An 18453-nucleotide genomic window follows, 5' to 3' on the forward strand; every position below is an offset into this window, starting at 1 on the left:
CCAAATCCTCACTATTCTATTGATTGTGTAAATTTATCTCTTGAGCCACTTTATCACTTCTAAAATTAAAAACCCGCCAACGGAGGAAATTTCACTTTAGCCTGTTTGTTTAAAATGTACAACTTTTTAGTCACAGACTCCAAATAAATGAAAGCTTAAACATGTATGGAAAATACTGTCAAGTATTATTATTATTGAATATTATTGTATATATTCTAAAATGCGTTTAAAAATGTGGACAAAACATCTTTAAGTGTCACTGGAAATATTGAGCTTTTTATTCGTTTTAATCCAGGCTGCAATCCTGATCTCAATAAGGAAATTGGCTTTGAAAATAAATATGAGGCAGTAAGAGAGTTTTTATAGATCTCCCTGGACTGTGCAGTTCAGGACAGATGTGAGTGTTTACACACTGTCCTCCACATACTGTTGTTTGCCCTGTGGCCTGCAGGTCGGGTCCCACTCTGGGATTGGGCGGAGGGTTTGAGGTGTTGCCCTGCAGAGCCGCTCATACGTTGAGGCGGTCAGAGGAGGTCAGACCCCCGAGGAGCTGAGACACAGAGCAGACACAGGCCGCTCAGCAGCAGAGCATCTGCAGACACCATGAAGTCTTCACTGTGGAGCCTGTTGTTCGGCACCTCTCTGCTGCTCTCTGAGGTTCTGGCCACTTATCACCTCAGTGCTTTGGATCCTCAGGTGGTCGCTGCACAGAGCTACGCTCAGACCAGAAACAATGGTCGACCACCGACCAGGACCCTGAATCCTGCAAGTAAGTTTTACTCCGGCCTCTGAAATTATTTTTCCTGTTTCAATTTGTACTAAGGGACGAATTAGTAAAAGTGTAAAAATACCAGTGTTGGAAAGTAAGAAGGTACATTTAGTCTTAGTACTTGTATTTCTGTTTCATTTTACTGATTATTCTTCACCACATTTCAGAGAGAGACTTTTTACTTTTTACTCATTTACTTTGAGATTTTAAATATTCTTCATTCAGTTTTGACTTAAGTAAAGTTTGATCAGTTAAGTAGAAATGATTTATAATGCAGAAACACGTCTGTTATTATTATACAGTATTTTATAATTGTGTGATATATTTATTTAATTTACAATACATCATATTCAATGAAGTCATCACTGATTGTATTTATAAAACAGTATTATAATGCTATATATTATGTATAAATGTAGTGAAGTGAAAAGTTAAATATTTCAATCTGAAATGTGGTGAAGTCTAATTATAAAGTGACATAAAGTAGAAGTAACAGAAACATTTCTCAAAACTACTTGAATAAATGTACCTTCCTGTAGTGTACCTCTACTCTCCAGTCACGTAATATTTACTGAAGTCTCTCATTTAATTATTTGCTTGGATAAAAATAATGCAAATTGTTTTGTAATGAAATGTTGAGACTGGATAGTTAATTCTGGATATTTTAAAGAAAAAATACAATATTTTGTACTTTTCTTGAGAACAACATGCATGAAATCTAAATTCCTGACTGTTGGTTTCCGGAGCTCTGTTCAGTACAAGTGAAACCGTCCATGTGGCTGAACGTTCACTCATGCTTTAACTAATCACATGTGGTGTCACTTACACGGCTTCACCGTCCTCCAACCTACTAATGTTCTATCACTTTTCCTTTCTGGTGACCCTGTAGTTCACAGAAGTGATTACACGTATAGAGGAGGGTATCACTACCACTACCAGCCACCACGGATCCCTCCACCGGTTGTGTATCATCCTGTTCCTCTCTCTCCACCAGTGACTTACCACAGACCCTTCATCCCCATGCCGCCCTATCACCACAGGTTCTCGGGGCCGGTGGCGCCGCACATGCACCACATATACAAAGGCTTATCTCCCCCTGTAGCTTTCCAGCCACAACACAGGGTCAAAGGCCCGTTTCCTTACAAATTTAAAGTTCCGTGCCCCACAAGGTCAGACCCCACGGTACCAGCAACACCGGTGGTCCAACTCCCAACTGAGCCAGAGCCAACGGTGCTGCCAACTCTGCCTGCCACCACAGCGGCACCGCTGACCACCACCATGCCGGCGGTGGTGACCACAGTGGAGACCCCCGCTCCTGTGACGCTACTGGTCAGTACCCACAGAGGCCTCATCGCCAACGTCAGTCATGTGGAGACAGGTAGAATATTACCAGTCAGGTTTGCTTCCCCACACAAATCAATCAATGCTCTCAAGGTCAGATCTGTGTTTCACTTTGACCAGTTCAGCCACTTAAAATAACACGTCATACAATGGATAGGGATTAACAGACATGTTTAGAAACACATTCATTCTCTTCATTCTGAGGCTTGGATGAGAAGATTGAAACCATTTTCATGCCTCTCAGTTAAATTTAACTCAAAATGATTGACTTAGCATAGCATAAAGTCTAGAAACATTGGGAAACCACTATCCGAGTGTAAACACCTTTTACAGCGAATTAAAGCCGTTTTCAGACATGAACTGAAAAGCAATTTCTGGAAAATGTCAGGACCCAATTTTACTATGTTTTGGGTCAGTTAACTTTACCCATGTTGCCTTTAGACAGAATTAACTGTTTCCCCCCCGTCTACAGACTTTATGATCAGCTATTTTAACCGTCTGTTGGGTGTTGCTTCATTTTTACTGTGCAGACATGAGAATGGAGATCACATTTTCCTCAAAATTTCTGAAAGAGAGCAAATAAATGCATATCCCAAAAAGCAAATTGTATAATGACATTTTGAACTGTGATATACAGTATTTTCATAATGGGAAACAAAATAGGGAACCTGATAATCAGACCAAATGTCTTGTCCCATCACTTCATTCATTCTCATATATTTTATATCCCATTCTTCCATGTTGACGTGTTGACATCAGCTATAAGGCAGCTCCTATGAAAAAAATATTTAAAAACTAAAAAACATATAGAAGCAGATAGAACTGAAGTGTTATTTTCTTCTGAACAAGCTGAGAGGATCTGATGTTGAACCACAGACATGTAGACAAACTGTTTGTAAAAGGCAGGGATCCTAACATCTTTCTGTGTGTGAAACGTCAAACATCCTTTTCATTCATTTCAATGAGAAGCCTTCGATTGTTGAAACGCTGAAATGATTGATAGGGTATCTCACTGATGCTATATCATTTCAGCTGAACCCTGTTTCACTGCTGCAGTGATGCACACGAATGTCTCGTTGTTCCTCGTGTGTTGTGCATCATGCTGAGTCGTCTGTGTTTGGTTATTGACTCTTGTCTCCGTGAAAAGTTCGTGAACAATCGTAAATGTGTCTGAGTGATGAACTGGGTTGTGAGTATTAACTGGACTTATTCCTGCCATGGTTTGGTTGATCACCAGAGACGGACTCCACGTGCAGGAGCCGCCTCCTGGACCTGGTCTTCATCATCGACAGCTCTCGCAGCGTTCGTCCTGGTGAGTTTGAGAAGGTCAAGATCTTCCTGGCTGACATGGTGGACACTCTGGAGGTGGGCCCGGACGCCACCAGAGTGGCTGTGGTCAACTACGCCAGCACCGTCAAGATCGAGTTCCTGCTCAAAGACCACTTCAACAAACCTGACATGAAGAAAGCCATCTCCCGCATCGGGCCCTTGGCGGCAGGGACCATGACCGGCCTCGCCATCAAATCTGCAATGAACGAGGCCTTCACCGAGCAGTCCGGAGCCCGGCCTCGCTCGGGGAACATCTCCAAGGTGGCCATCATTGTGACGGACGGGAGACCTCAAGACCAGGTGGAGGAAGTGTCCGCCTCAGCGCGGGCCTCTGGCATCGAGATCTACGCCGTCGGGGTGGACCGTGCAGACATGCGCTCGCTGCAGCTGATGGCCAGCATCCCTCTGGACGACCACGTGTTCTACGTGGAGACGTACGGCGTTATTGAGAAGCTCACCTCCAAGTTCAGGGAGACGCTGTGCGGTAGGACAAAGACGGGCCTGCGAGACCTATTCCCACCATTAACCCCGGTTCTAGTTCCTGTTAGGGGCATCTATAGTCTGCAGGGGTTCTGTTTCACTTTGTGGATCATTTACAGTGTTTGTGGTGAATTGTAAACTATGTGAATTGTAAACTATGAAATCAGCGCATGCTCTCAACCCCCACATGGACTGCAGATGTCGGTACTAGAACCTGCTTGTGGCTGCAGAGATTAAACCTGTGCAAAGTCTTGGGGCCGCGCTGCCCTAAACTTTCAGAACAAAAATCGTACATGGTAATTAATTAGTCATTTGTTTTACAACCAAAGCATTATTATGGATTGCTTTGAATTTTCATATGTTGAAACAGTAATAGAACTGATATACAGGATTCAAGAACTTTAGCTATCTTGTTTTCATGAAAATATCTGCACATACCCTTTGTTGCAAGTGAAATAATTCGAACTACAATGTCTTAAAAAGACATTTCCCATATTGGGATTTCCTCAATTTGGATTCTGCTGTAAACTTTTCCCGTGTCACGGTTTGATGTTTGTCTCGTTTCATTTGTGCTGTAAATGTCACTGTTGTACCTCAGGGTGATTTCATGTGTTGTCCCACACACAGTGAACCTTACATCTGACAGAGATGAGGTGAAGTTGCATGAGTGGAACAGGTGGTCAAGTGCAAACACTTTAGAAAGAAGCTTAGAAATACAATCATACACACAATTCTTACTTTTACTAACTTATATCTGTCAGCAGAAATCTTAGAGTTACCTGCTTGCACATGAACCTGGCGCCATCCCTGAATCCCGTCTCGTTCCAGGTCTGGACTCCTGCGCCATGGGACACGAGTGCCAACACGTGTGTGTCAACAGCAACGTCTCCTATTACTGCAAGTGTCGCGCCAGTTACACCCTGAACCCTGACATGAAAACATGTTCCCTGAAACGTAAGAGCTTCCTGTGTGGCTTCTGTATATAAACATGGACGATTTGACAGCGCCCTAAAAGTGAAGCCAAATCCTCTTGATCGCCCCCCGGTGGCTGGCTGCAGTATGGGTCATAAACCCTGCCTCCTCCACGTTACTGGAGTCCGTGACTAACAGAAGTATAATCTCTGATTCTATTATTCACTGTTTAGAGAACTACAACTCCATTTTTGTTGTGACAGTGGTTTCTGTAAATGATGGTTGATTCCCTTTGGAAAATCTGCATGTGTGTTCTTGAACCTCGTCCCAGTAGGAAGTGGGTGTGGGTGGTATCATATATGTTTTTGTGTCTCTCTGCGTGATCTGTTAAACTGATGTGAACGTCTCCTTTCTCCAGGGGAAGAGATGAAGGTGGAGGTGGTGGTGGTGGATCCCTGTAAATGCGAGTCCAGACTGGCCTTCCAGAAGCAGACACAGGCGGCCATCCAGCAGCTCACAGCCAAGCATATCCTTCGTGTTGTTTCAGATGGAAGACGCTTTATTATGAGCAGACTCCGCTGGTGTTGAAATTTAACAGTGTGTCTTGTGTATGTTTAATGGAGCTACATGAACGCCATTCGTCATCCTGTGCTACCCCTTTACATGTGTTCTCAAATGCGTTTCCTTGACTGACCTCACTGGCGGATGTGTCTGGGAGAATAGAGCATCTGGAGAACGCGCTGGGCCGTGCATGAAGCTGGACACAGAGGTGGGCATTGACAACTTGAGTTTTTTGGGGTGATTGATGGTGGAGAAAACCTCCCACAACCTCAGTGTCTGACCTCTTGGTGATTTACTTTTCGTTGGCAGCTAACCGGGTTGTTTCCTGTCAGAGCCACAGATCAGCCCCGACTTCTGCTTCCTGTCGTTCAACATCCCGTAACTACAACAACCACAGGATGAGTGAAGCTGGGATTCACAAACCAGGATCCCTCCAGTTTCCCTCGTGTTACTGCTGTCGACCGTCGAGCAACAATATCCACAACTGATCTGGGATTTTTTTATGAACTGTTAATGAAATGTATTGAAACTGCTGTAAAAGCAACATATTGTATTTTCTCTTAACACCAGTATGAACATGTTTTGATGCTAAATAACCAAAGAAAATGAATATTACATTCATTTTTCCTCCTGTACTGTATCATGTAAGTTGTACGTCCTGTTTGTGCATATTGTACATAGAGGTTATTTGTGGAAATGTCTAATTGTGATTAATGTAGTGATTCGGTTTTAATAGGAAATAACAGTTTACTCAGAGGCAGAAAAATTTTCTTTATAAAAAACATATATATGTTGTATGAATGCGATGAGATCTATAAATGTAATAAAATTGGACAATAAAATAATCAAAACATTGGATTATATGTATGCATCTTTCCATATGAATCTTATCGGCCTGTCAATATTAAATTATTTCAGTTTGGGTGGATATTGATTATATATAGAGGCAAAGAGAAACACAATAAAAGGGAATTGCTTAAAAGTATTGACAATAAACAATATAATAAAAAATATGGCTTTAAAGACTCTAGCTTTAAAATGTACACTATGTTATAAATAGTATTGCCGTCATATGTGCTTTTCATATTTCAATACATCAACTACCAACTCGAAATACATAGAAATAGATTAAGCATAAACATTTGACTCAGAAAAATGATGTTGAATCAATATTTTGAGTTAGGATAAAACTGGACCATTTGTGTCTTATAAATTCCATCTGGTAAAATAAAAAAAAACCTTATGATATACAACAGTAAAAACCACCTGACAATGCATTTTTATAAAAAGTTGTTTTCAGTGACTCTCACGGGAGATCAGGTTTCAACAGGATCTATAAATCATGTGGGAGAATCAGAATAACGTGTATGTGTGGAGATAAATGAGGCCTTATATCCGCCTCTGCGATATAACGTTAGATTCATGTGACATGTATGTATTTCTCTGTCAATATAAAAAAGTAAATATTGCTGCAGCTTTGACATTTCTATTAACAACCCGACATAATTCACCCCAACCCCTTAAAAAAACGTGAAACTCTTTGATATATGGGGTCAGGAGAAAATCACTTTGTGACCTCTGACCCCTTTTTACTCAGAGAAACACATTAAAAAATAAAATACAGCTGGAATCAAATCTGAATTGTAGCAATGACAAAGCTGTTAATTTGAATAATTTGTAACACCACCATATGTTGTTGTGCCTGGTTATAACCATCGTGTCTTTTTAAAACCCTCAGCGGTGTCTTAAAAACAACAGACAGGCCCTGGTGGTGTTTCCTGTGGAATGCGCCGGCTCGTCTGCCTGGAACAGAACTGACAACAGAGCGTCTCTGTCTGCGACGTCTGAGTGAGGCGGAGAGTCAACACGCCAACGTTTACCTTGAGTCTGGTTTGGATCTTCTCCCTCCTTCCTCTCAGCACACAGCTGTTTTATGTTTGTTTGCTATCTGCTCTGGCTTTCATGGTTACCACACACACACACACTTACACACACAGAGGTGAGCCCACCAGTGTTTCAGTGGAAGAAGATGAATGGGACTCGCACACCTTCGAGAAGTGGGAAAGACACATGAAGTCCGGTGCAGTGTGTCCCTGCTGAAGTTACAGAAGATGTGGATGAACTTTATCCCTCAATAATATTTAAAAAAAATGCTTTACGTAGTTTGTTTTATAGTTTTCTTTAGAAGGGACATATATTTAAATGCTTTATTCTGTATCCTTACAATGTCTGTGTCCTACAAATATCTGTAAACTGAGAAAATGTAATTTGTTTTTTGGCCCAGCAGTCCCCTAATGAAACCAATTTTTAAATTCACTTGATCCAGATTTGGATCTGCACAAAAACATTCACACACACTTAAATATCAGTTTATGAGTTTTTAAACATGCCTGATATTTTTCATCAAGATCCTGGTAATATACTCAGAGGAATACATGGAAATGTGGAATCTCACAATGTACAAGAAAGTAAATCCGCCCCAGATCTCATGCACGTCTGTCCTGGTTCTGCCAGACTGAAGTGGACTTTGATTCTTTGTGCTGATTCTCTCAGCCAACAGCAACATTTAGAGTCTGAGAAGATTCACCAGCCTCGAGCCACTAGTCTTTACTTCGTGTGCACATGTTTCCTCCTAAATCCTTTCACAGACAGTTTGAAGATGTTCATCCGGATTTTAAAAAAACTGGTACAGTGCCAGTTCTCAACCTGCCTGTTTGGAATGGGCTGTTTCTTTGGCCTGTGATAATCATTCCTTGTCATGAGTGAGTCCTTCTCAAACACTTCTACACTTTTTCATTGATTGCATGCAGGACGTTCTGTGCAGAGCTTTCTGTAAACAGTGAAGAGTGAAGTTAGAAATCTTTGCATCCCCCTACCTGGTTTGTCTGCAATGAAGATTTTATCGTCATTGTATTTTAATTGAATGGATTCTGAAATGTTTTCTAGTACTTCTTCACACTCAGTGTGTGTGTGTTATTGTGTAATAACGCTCAGTGGTTAACCCACATTTCCACAGGTTGTATGTTATTGCCATTTTCTCACTAGTGTCCACAGCCGTCCGTCCTCTGGGTCAAACTGTCTCTGTTTGATCCGGTTCAGCTTGTTCACACTGTCTGGAGATAAATGGGGCGCAGAGAGGGGAAGTGCACGGCTCCTGAGTGACCTTCGCTTTCTTAAGGTGTCATTTCTCACCGTGACGTTTGACATCTTCACCCGAGAGATGGTCTGAGAATCTCTCAGTAGTTCGCTTTTTGTTGAGTATTTATTTACTGCAGAAAGTGTCCACACTGTCCACTGAGACTGGTGTGACATATGTTTGAGTCCGTTCCAGTTGTTTGTGTGAACTGGACTTTATCGAGATAATATTACAGACAAATAAACAGTAACTATGTGTAAAGTGTTTTGTTTCTGTTATGTACCATGACTTAATATTCATTTCTCCTTTACTATTTTTTATTATTAACTTCAGTGTATATTCACATGCATTCGCTGCCTTGTTTTAATGAGATTTCATATCTAGTCTGGCACCTGCTGTTATGAGATTATACTTAACTTCAGTAATAGATGGATACGTAGGATGATAAATAACACGGCTTAATCAAGACATTATTTCAATTCATATTAAGATCATATTTATTCAGTTTAGATAATAGTCTTCAGAACAATTCGCTCTAATGTAATTTTTGTGTTATTAGTGTAGACTTTATTAAAATCAATTTAAAATCAGAAAGCACAGTTTAAATATTCTTTACTAGCAAAATATTAACACCAACCCTAATAATACAAAAAAATGGTTTTAAAAAAAGTGTAAAGTAATACAATTCAAATAGAATAATATACAATGGTGTAAACTGTTGTGGAAACTTTGAAACACGTTTTCAACCTGGCTTAAAAAAGTAATAAATAAATAAATAAATAAAACAGAAAAAATACACTTCTAAGTCCCGCCTACTCTCGACGCTCTGCACGGCGATTGGGCGCTTTGTTCCGTGACGTCACGTCCGTGTATGCGGAAACTCGACGTAACAAACGCAGAGACCCGTAAATGGAGGAAAACATCCCAGTGAAGCTGGAACATGGAAACTCCCAGTTCCACCAGAAGAACTTCCCACAGGCAGAGCAGCTGTTCTCTCAGTTCATCACTTCCTGTTTGCTCTCCAGGTACTTCCCTCTGTTATTATAGAATTTTGCTCTTCTTCTTCGTCTTCTTCTTCTTCTTCTTCGTCTTCTTCTTCTTCTTTTGCTTTACAGGAATCAGCTTAATGTGCATACCGCCTCCTACTGCAAAAGAGTGTAACAACATGTCATACAACACATTTCCTCAAATTCTCACTTTCAGCCTTTTGTCTTTTAAAAAAGTTCACTACACTTTGTAAGCTTTGACTTTCTGCTCCATACAGATAGATAGATAGATAGATAGACAGACAGACAGACAGACAGACAGACAGACAGACAGACAGACAGACAGACAGACAGACAGACAGACAGACAGACAGACAGACAGATAGATAGACAGACAGATAGATAGATAGATAGATAGATAGATAGATAGATAGATAGATAGATAGATAGATAGATAGATAGATAGATAGATAGATAGATAGATAGATAGATAGATAGATAGATAGATACGTGGATACATAAATAGATAGATGGATTGATTATTCTGTTCCTTTCTATGAAGATCTTGAGTTTTGTATTTGATAATTTCTCAAAGTTAACTTTATGGGTCCATTCTGCCACATGTTCAGGATAAAGATGGGATATAAATGCTGTTTCTCTCTGATCCCCAGTGTAAACGACTAGTAACGATGAATTCAATAAACTAATTGCAGCATGTCGTCTTCTTCACAGGAAGTGTGATGCTGCCAGTTTGGCCAGAGCTTATAACAACCGCGGTCAGATAAAGTATCTCCGGGTGGATTTCCATGAAGCGATAGAGGATTACACTGCTGCTATCCAGGCTGACGGTCACTACGAAGTACCTTTCTACAACAGAGGACTGATCCGATACAGACTGGGTAAGAACACGCACTTTAGAACGAGAATACATTATCATCAGCAAGTCTGTGACGGAATAGACGTCTTAATTTATCTAACAATAATAAACTCAATTTATTCAGCGGTTTTCAGAAACCCGGCTACAAAGTGCTTTAAAATAAGAAGAACAACAAATCGATAAAATGGCCAGTTAAATAGTAATTCAAATGAAAGTGAAATTAACATTTATTCAAAGTTGAACCCATAGTAAATTTAATCACAGTTGTTTGGCCAAATAAACTGCAGCTACAGGCAGGTGACTAATTTAAAGAAAAACAAATCAGGATCCTGTCATATATTGTGATTCAAGGCCTGTTTTTTAAGGTTTAGTTCAGAACACGTGAGAGTCACCTGTGCACAGACAAAAGGACGATGCGTAATAAAGATTTAAAACAACTAAGCTCCATCTGCAACTTCATCTAAGTGGTCAGCGACTGTTTCTTAGCTGTTGCTGCTGTTCACTTGCTCAGTCAGCTGCCTTGAAATATAATAGTCATCAAATTTCGTTTGAAAGGAGGAAAAAACACATCCTTTATTTATTTTTTTAACCACACTATGATCACAAGGTGGAACATGGTGTGTTCTTCCAGAGGACACTAGGTGGAGTCGTGCCTTCACTCAACCTGATGCCTTCAAACCCTGGAGCAGATTCTGCTGAGTTGAAGAAACTGCTGAATCTTATCAAACCAGTTGGCCAGTGCTTCACACATCATCCACTTCTACCCAATCTGTATTTAATTATTTGTTTTATTGTGTCCCAGGTTTCTTTGACGACGCCGTGAGTGACTTCCAGCAGGCGTTGAAGCTCAACCCAGAGTTCGAAGATGCCAAAGTGAGTCTGCAACAGACGCTTCTGGACCGGCAGGAGAAGACAAACAGAGGATACTGACCTTCTCATAAACTACAGACAGCGAGTTTTATATGACCTGAAGTCTGGTGCTCAAACAAAAGATACCGTCATTGTCAGTTTGGTTTTATTTATTTTGTCTGAAGTTTTCATTGTTGGATCTAAAGATGTTTTATCATGTGTCACACACACATTGTAGCTGAAAATCAGACGATGGCTACAAAGCACATTATCTTTTGCTGTTTGTGCACATGACAGGAGGAAGTGGACACTGGATCAGGCGCGACGCTGATATGGATTTTTATTAAGCAGAGCATTTTTGATTCCTTTCTTGCGCAAACTCCAGCCTCTTTCAGTGGGAAAAACAATATAATGGCCTCATAAATGAAAGTATATCATCGCATAAGTCTGTGAATGGAGAGTGCAGACGAATCGACCGAGCTGCAGCAGGCAAAACAACAGACGTGGGTTTTACTGTCAGTAATAAACGTTTGTTCCCCACCTTGAAGTCACTGGGAGGATGTTTGTGACCATAAGCAAACAATAGTCAAATGTTAGAACCGAGTAATAATGAGGAGTCTCAAAGGAAGACAAGTGTTTATATTGGTGCATGATTTTAAAGAAAGATTTTAAGGCAGGGCTAAAACAATCTGTTAACCCTGCATTTTTTTAAATAATCAAATATATAAATATCTGTGGTAAATAATTATGTATAGATTTGAAGAACTAGCCAAGTGAGTAAAAGAATACATTAATCTATGAACTAAAAGAAAACTTATTGGAAACTATTTTTCGATAATGTATAGATAATTCAGATCTTGTTTTTCAAGCTAAAAAAACTAGAGATTGGCTCATTCATAATTCTGATGTGAATATTAAGTCTTTCAAATGTAGACTTTTGTGACGAAGAGTATATATATACATTTCTGATGTCAAACACATCTAAGTTTGTACATAATCAGTGAACAATAAATTATTTTTCCTGCACACAACTGATGAATGATGATTTTCTTTTGTTTTCAAAGATTCATATATCAAACCCCTCTGAGCGTGTGTTTGTGTATGTGTGTGTGTCTCTGTGTGTGTGTGTCTGTGTGTGTGTTTGGGGCAGGTGTGAATCACTGATGCGTATCACCTGTGCGTCCTAATCAAGTGATGTATAAGACCCCTGGTGGCTTCTGGGTAAAGCAGTCAGCCACCTCACAGCAGAGCTGGTTTGTAGATTGTAGTTTGCTGGGCTTTCAGTGCCACGCTCTGAAAGTGGTTTGATTCCTGTGATTTTTTTGTCTTTGTACAGAACAACATGAGGGGCCCTGAGCACATGTAAGTTTGTTTGGTTTGTTAGCAGCAACTTTCAGCCTTTGTTTCACTTGTTTCTGACTGACGACCTCTTTGTTTCAGTTTGTTATGGACTTTCATGATTGCTGCAGTTATCACCTTGGCTCAACCGAGGCTGAATCTGAAGCACAATTCGCAGTCCGGTAAGAATAACTCGCGTCAACTGACTTTATTTGACCTCACGTCAGTTTACATGCTCTGCTGAGCTGACTTCTCTTCACGTCTCCACACAGGCAGCGGGTTAAGGTCCGACTGTGCAGGGAATCTGATGAGAGTCTCCTTGGACAAGGCTCTGGCTGTGGGGAACCAGCTTGAGGTGGAAGCCATCAGTGAGTATGAACTCATGTTAACGATGAGCAGATTGGTTCGTCACTCTGACGTGACCCTTGACGTGTTTGCCTCTGCTCTCCAGATGGCACCCAGCTTGTTGCGTTGACGCCCAGCCTGGCTGCTCAGTGTGGCTACAGCATGGAGTCCGACCCGTGGGGCAACACCAGAATCTACACGTCTCTGATGGGCTGCTATGTGGACAATAAAGTTTGTTGAGCTGTTATTTCCATGATAATTGTCCAGAGCCTTCCAATGGGAATAATTTTAATTTATCAGAGTAGACTCTACAAACCAAACCTGCAATTGGTCTTCTCATTACTAGATTTAGATTTTTACTTCGAAGGGGACAAACTTAAAACTGTTTGTGCTGCGTCTGAATATTCATCAAATCAGCCAAATGTTTAAAGTTTGTCGTCTTATTTCTTTACAAGACAAAAGTGGCAAATTTAAAACTTATGAGCTGAATTTAAATGTGTTTTTTCCCTTGATTTTAGACTTTAAACAATTGGTCAACTGCTGCCAAACATTTTCCAGATGTTGATTAATGACATGCTTCCTTGTTTGTGTCTTTTAAAAAAAAAAAATGTATAGGATGATGAAACCTTTAATGTTGGCTTGAGACTCCAAATGTACAACTATGAGAATCCTTCCGATTTGGTCAATCATGATGTGACTAAGACGTGCACCTACACTCGCTGGGCCTCCAGAGAGATTCTCTGCGACAGGAACTACATGGAAGTATGTTGCCTTATATTGTGGTTTTAAAAGACAAGTTAATGAAATAGCTTTTTCTCCTGTACGGCATTTAGTGGCTGGGTCAAGTTTCCACCAAATTATTGCAATGTAATGTCCCCGACAGTGAAGTGTATAAATGTTACTCTGAGTTTAAATCTGGCTTTTTCTTCAGGTATCACACCACATGACTAAACCTGCTGAGGCTAAGGGACAAGCTAAAGCTGAAACCCAGATCAACGCCACTCCTGGTGTACGTTTTTAACAATTCTCTTGCCACACACTCTCTACCTGCACCATTTTGGTATCCCCAAACAAGTTGACTCGTTTCATCCCCTCCAGGAATCAGATGGAGCACAAGGTATTTGGAAAATGACGTTTTACACTCCTGAACCAGTTCCGATGGTGCTGAAGGAGGCCATCCAGGCTGGCTACACTGCCATGACCACCGCCAACCGCCTGGTTATGCGAAGCCCTTATGATACAGCAGAGACTTACTCTGAGGAGGTAAGTGACGCACCTGCTTGTGCACCGTATCTTCCTTCTCTTGAATGACACTCATCACCCTGTGTAGGTGGCTGGCGTCCCAATGTCTGTTTTAAAAGTGAGCGCTTACTACAAGGCATCGGACGGTTTGCGCACGGTGAACTTGGCAGCTGCTTGTCCCACAGGTAAGTCGAGAGGAATCTGGGCAGCATAGATTGGGTTTTACAGTGCAGGTTAGTCAACGATTGTTTCTTCAACAGGCGGCGTCCTCTTCACCGAGGAGGTGATCTCTTGGTACATACCTCGTCGTGTGACGCCCCTGGTTGACGGCAACTTTAAAATCCTAGAAATGTTCATGGGCATCAACGGACAGAGGCTGGATGAATCTCACATGGCTGCACGAGGGTACACACTCTCTGCCACCGACTTTCACATCATCGTCGAGATCCCCGTGGGATCGCCTGATGGTTACTACAAGGTTGGGAAGTGTATAAATTTACAATGCAAGGCTCTGGTCACTGGTCCATTTTCATGATTTATTAAATCTACCATGAATAATTGCAGAGCCATGCCCCAGATTACCAGTACCACATCACCTATAGTGTGGAGCCCATGCTGGAGATGCTGTGGAGGGCAGAGAACACCCAAGATGATACCAGATACAAGATTTTGTTGCCCATGACCACCCCTCTGATGCCCAGACCTCCACACATCAAAGATGGTGAGTCCCACTTCTCTGGTTTAGGCTATGGGAACTAGTTGCAAAGCTAAACTTGTCACCCTCTGTTCCTCAGACACTGTCCCACAGGACAGGATGTTCACTCTGTACGTGGGAACCTTTCTTCATGATGTGGAGCTCAGGAACATCACATTCTCCACTGGAGTTCTCACTGTAGAGGAAAGTAAGGCCAGAGGCTTTTCGGTGCAGGAATACAGCTTCTCCAATGGATCGAAGAGCTTCTCTCTGCAAGTTCCTTTTGATGCAGATGTCGTCCTGAAACATGTATGCAACATTACAATCACATTCAGATTAGCTCAATACTGCTGTATTTGTTTGGATGCGTTCTGTAGCTGATCTTCTTAAAATTCTTCAGAATCCTGAGCCCTTGGTTACGTCCTACTTTCTCCCTGTGGTCTTTGGATTTCTAACTCTGCCAGAAGAAACTCCCTTTGCCGTCTCGGTGGATTTGCAGGCATCTCTGCAAGATGTTGGTGAGACATCTTTATTTGTCACTCGACGTCATGACTTTCAATAATGGCCCATGAAATGAAACTCATGAGAAATGCTATTTGTTGCGTTTTTCTCCTTCAGTGCTTCCCACAATCTCTGGCTCCTGTGACCAGAATGATTTTTACATGAGCGTGAAATACGGAAGTCAAGGTCCCAGTTTCCTGACCATGGTTGGGTCCCAGCCGCTAACCCCTGAGATGATGGAGACTTACAACTTTGCAGAAAACAACACACACTTCAGCCTCGTGATGTCAATGAGAGCCAAGGACATAGTATATGAGGTAAGTTACGTATGAGGATTTATTTTGAGACTGACTAACCTATTTGCACTGGGTACATTAACTTTCTGTCTTGCAGTTAATTACCTCTGACTCACTCAGAGTCAGACTTGACGTTGTCTTGTGGGACTCCATCAACAACTGGATGCTTGCCGATCTCTACCTGTCCTGCAGTTTCCCCTTCAATGCGACTCGTAAGATCACAAGTCTAGGATTTCTGCTGGTTGAATATGAAACCTTATTGACAAATTGTGTTCTCCCTAAAGGGTGCTACCCAAACGGCACAATGAGCACTTTGGCTTTTAAGATGGAATCTGTGCCCAACATGGACATGGGCATGCTGACTCTGAATGACCAGTCCTGCAAACCAGTTTTTAACAACGATCAGTTTGCTGTGCTTGCTTTCAACGTAGATACCTGTGGAACCACTAGAATGGTAAATTACTGCCAACTTGATTTATAGAGATTGAAAGCGCCTTTGGCTAACATGTTAATCCGCCCTGTCTTTAGTTTTTTGACAATTACATGCTGTATGAAAATGAGATCAGCCTAAACTACAACAACAAAGGAGCCGCCTACACGTCACCAGGGGATCCAGAGTACAGGTAACAACAGTCTTAACCTGAATAACGGCTCTTTTGAGATTTTATTTTCTCATTATTCTGACATGTTCTCCTTTTTTAGGCATAAGATTTCCTGCTACTATGCGGTGAATGACACTCAGACTGTTGCCTTCAACTCTGAACCAATAAACAAACAACCTGCAGCGGAGATCGGCTCAGGACAACTGATGGTGCAGCTGAGGCTCGCTGAAGGTATGGGTGAACTTCTCAGAATTGCAAACTCTTGTCCTGTTGGTGCGAATCATTGTCTGTCCACTTAATTTTGTGCGTCTCTTCTACAGATTCATCGTACGACTTGTTCTACCAAGCAGAAGATTACCCAGTAGTGAAATACCTGAGACAGCCTCTGTATTTTGAGGTGGAGCTGATGTACTCCGCAGACCCGCAGCTGGAGCTCATCCTGGAGAACTGCTGGGCCACTCTTCATGAAGACAGGACGTCTCTGCCCAGCTGGGACATTATTGTGGACAGGTAATGAAGCATAATCTTTTACAAAACTACAGTAGCGACGGTGTCGTGACGATGATATTAAAATTGAGGTTGCTTTGCTTGACTGAAGGATTCAGAAGCTTGAATCAAAGCCTCAATTGATTTTACAAAATATTTGTTTTAAACTTGCTCCAAGACAAACTGTCTGTTTCCCATCTCTCCACCAGCTGTGAGAACCGCGACGACGGCTACGTGACCGTCTTCCAGCCCGTCACGATGGACACCAGAGTTGCCGTCCCATCCCACGTCAAACGCTTCTCTATACAGATGTTCACTTTTACCGAAGACGGCGAGGTTCTGAAAGACGAGGTAATTTAAATGCATGAGTTACTCTCGTCCAGAACACAGGACGAATCTTAACCCTCTGTGCCAAAACTGCCCCTGTCCCCCAGATCCACGTGCACTGTGACGCGGTGGTCTGTCACACAAACGGCGACACTGATGACTCCTGCAGGGGCCAGTGTGTGAATCCTACAGGCACGAAGCCCTACAGGCAACAAGGCGTTCAAAGAGGTGAGGCTGCACAAAATCTAATGAATATAAATCAACACTTTGAGTCGTACTGAATCTTGTCTTTTTGCTTCTTTCCAGTTCAAAGAAGCACAAACTCCAGCAACCAAAGGCAGCTCTCTTCTGGACCAATCCTGTTAACTACTCAGTCAAACTTCTGAATAAAAAAAAATTCTTAAAATGATATCCTTGTTTGTAGTTCTTTGCCTGGTTCCCCTTCGTACAGCCAGTAATCTGGATGTTTCCCTTGTTTGGGAGAGTTGTTGCAGAGTGACCAGATGAACAAAAGCACTTTTTATTATCTGTAGAAAATGCATTGGAGCTGCAGTAAGCCCCCGCCCCCCTATTTTGAAATTTCTGCATCATCTCTACACTAATGACTAAGTTGTTTCATTGTACATGCGTCTATAAACTTTATTTAGGTTTGGTTTATAATCCACTCAATTTTGTTTTATCAAATGGTGAGTAACTCCTGAGAAATTGGTAGATTTGTCCTTTAGAAGCAGGTAGGTTTAAACTCTCAGGTTTGTTTGCCAAAGTTCACCTCAATACTTTTTGGTAAATGGATCTTTTGAATTGTTTCAAATCAGGATTTTCACTTTTTCCTTCATCAAAATGGCCTCTGCCCTTTTTGTTGCCACAAACTGCCAAGTTCAGGAATGAAGCAATTTGAGTAAATCTGGAATTCTCACTAGAGGGTGTCCAACATTTTCTGATTTGCAATGAGGTGAGGCTTGATTGAATTTAAGGACAGTTGGGCCTTGGTGGAGGTTTACACGCTTAATGAATTTGAGTAGCTAACTGGAAATGTTTCCAGAAATTGTAAAATGTAGATCCACTGAATTTATTGAGCACTTTACCAGTGGAGGGATATTAATCCATTCATGCAGCACAATTCTCTCAGCTGAAAGTCAGGGGTGATTTAGGGTTCAGTCTTTACCAAGTACACTTGCACTGGAGGGTTCAGGAATCTGTTCGCTCTACCTCCTGAGCCACAGCCCCACAAACATGTCTTTAAAATAAATTCAGCCCACCCACCCCAATTGCATACTAACTGAACAAGTACAAATGTTTATGGTTTTCTAGTCTTGATGGCCACTCAAAGCGCTTCACAGCACTTTGTTATTCTATGGGGGGCCATTCAGGGTTCAGCATCT

The 18453-nt window shown here is 41.6% G+C and overlaps 3 protein-coding genes across 3 annotated transcripts; all 3 read left to right on the forward strand.

The window, feature by feature from the left end:
- Positions 1–603: 603 nt before the first annotated feature.
- Positions 604–5586, forward strand: matn3a (matrilin 3a). The gene is made up of 6 exons (XM_061092082.1): positions 604–769; positions 1659–2147; positions 3348–3923; positions 4748–4873; positions 5256–5357; positions 5531–5586. The coding sequence occupies exons 1-6, from the start codon at positions 604–606 to the stop codon at positions 5584–5586; spliced, it is 1515 nt and encodes a 504-aa protein (XP_060948065.1).
- A 3821-nt stretch (positions 5587–9407) lies between these two features.
- On the forward strand, positions 9408–12271 carry ttc32 (tetratricopeptide repeat domain 32). The gene is made up of 3 exons (XM_061091638.1): positions 9408–9553; positions 10247–10413; positions 11194–12271. Exons 1-3 carry the CDS (start codon positions 9438–9440, stop codon positions 11319–11321), a joined length of 411 nt encoding a protein of 136 aa, XP_060947621.1. The 5' UTR covers positions 9408–9437; the 3' UTR covers positions 11322–12271.
- Positions 12272–12582: 311 nt separating this feature from the next.
- On the forward strand, positions 12583–17457 carry zpax1 (zona pellucida protein AX 1). The gene is made up of 21 exons (XM_061092020.1): positions 12583–12602; positions 12681–12760; positions 12851–12946; positions 13030–13154; positions 13539–13685; positions 13855–13932; positions 14022–14186; positions 14254–14350; positions 14426–14643; positions 14730–14886; positions 14960–15168; positions 15260–15377; positions 15478–15677; positions 15754–15868; positions 15941–16110; positions 16185–16279; positions 16359–16489; positions 16579–16768; positions 16954–17095; positions 17179–17299; positions 17378–17457. The coding sequence occupies exons 1-21, from the start codon at positions 12583–12585 to the stop codon at positions 17455–17457; spliced, it is 2754 nt and encodes a 917-aa protein (XP_060948003.1).
- The last annotated feature ends 996 nt before the right edge of the window (positions 17458–18453 follow it).

This window comes from Limanda limanda, chromosome 18, assembly GCF_963576545.1.
Source record: "Limanda limanda chromosome 18, fLimLim1.1, whole genome shotgun sequence".
Classification (NCBI taxonomy): Eukaryota; Metazoa; Chordata; class Actinopteri; order Pleuronectiformes; family Pleuronectidae; genus Limanda; species Limanda limanda.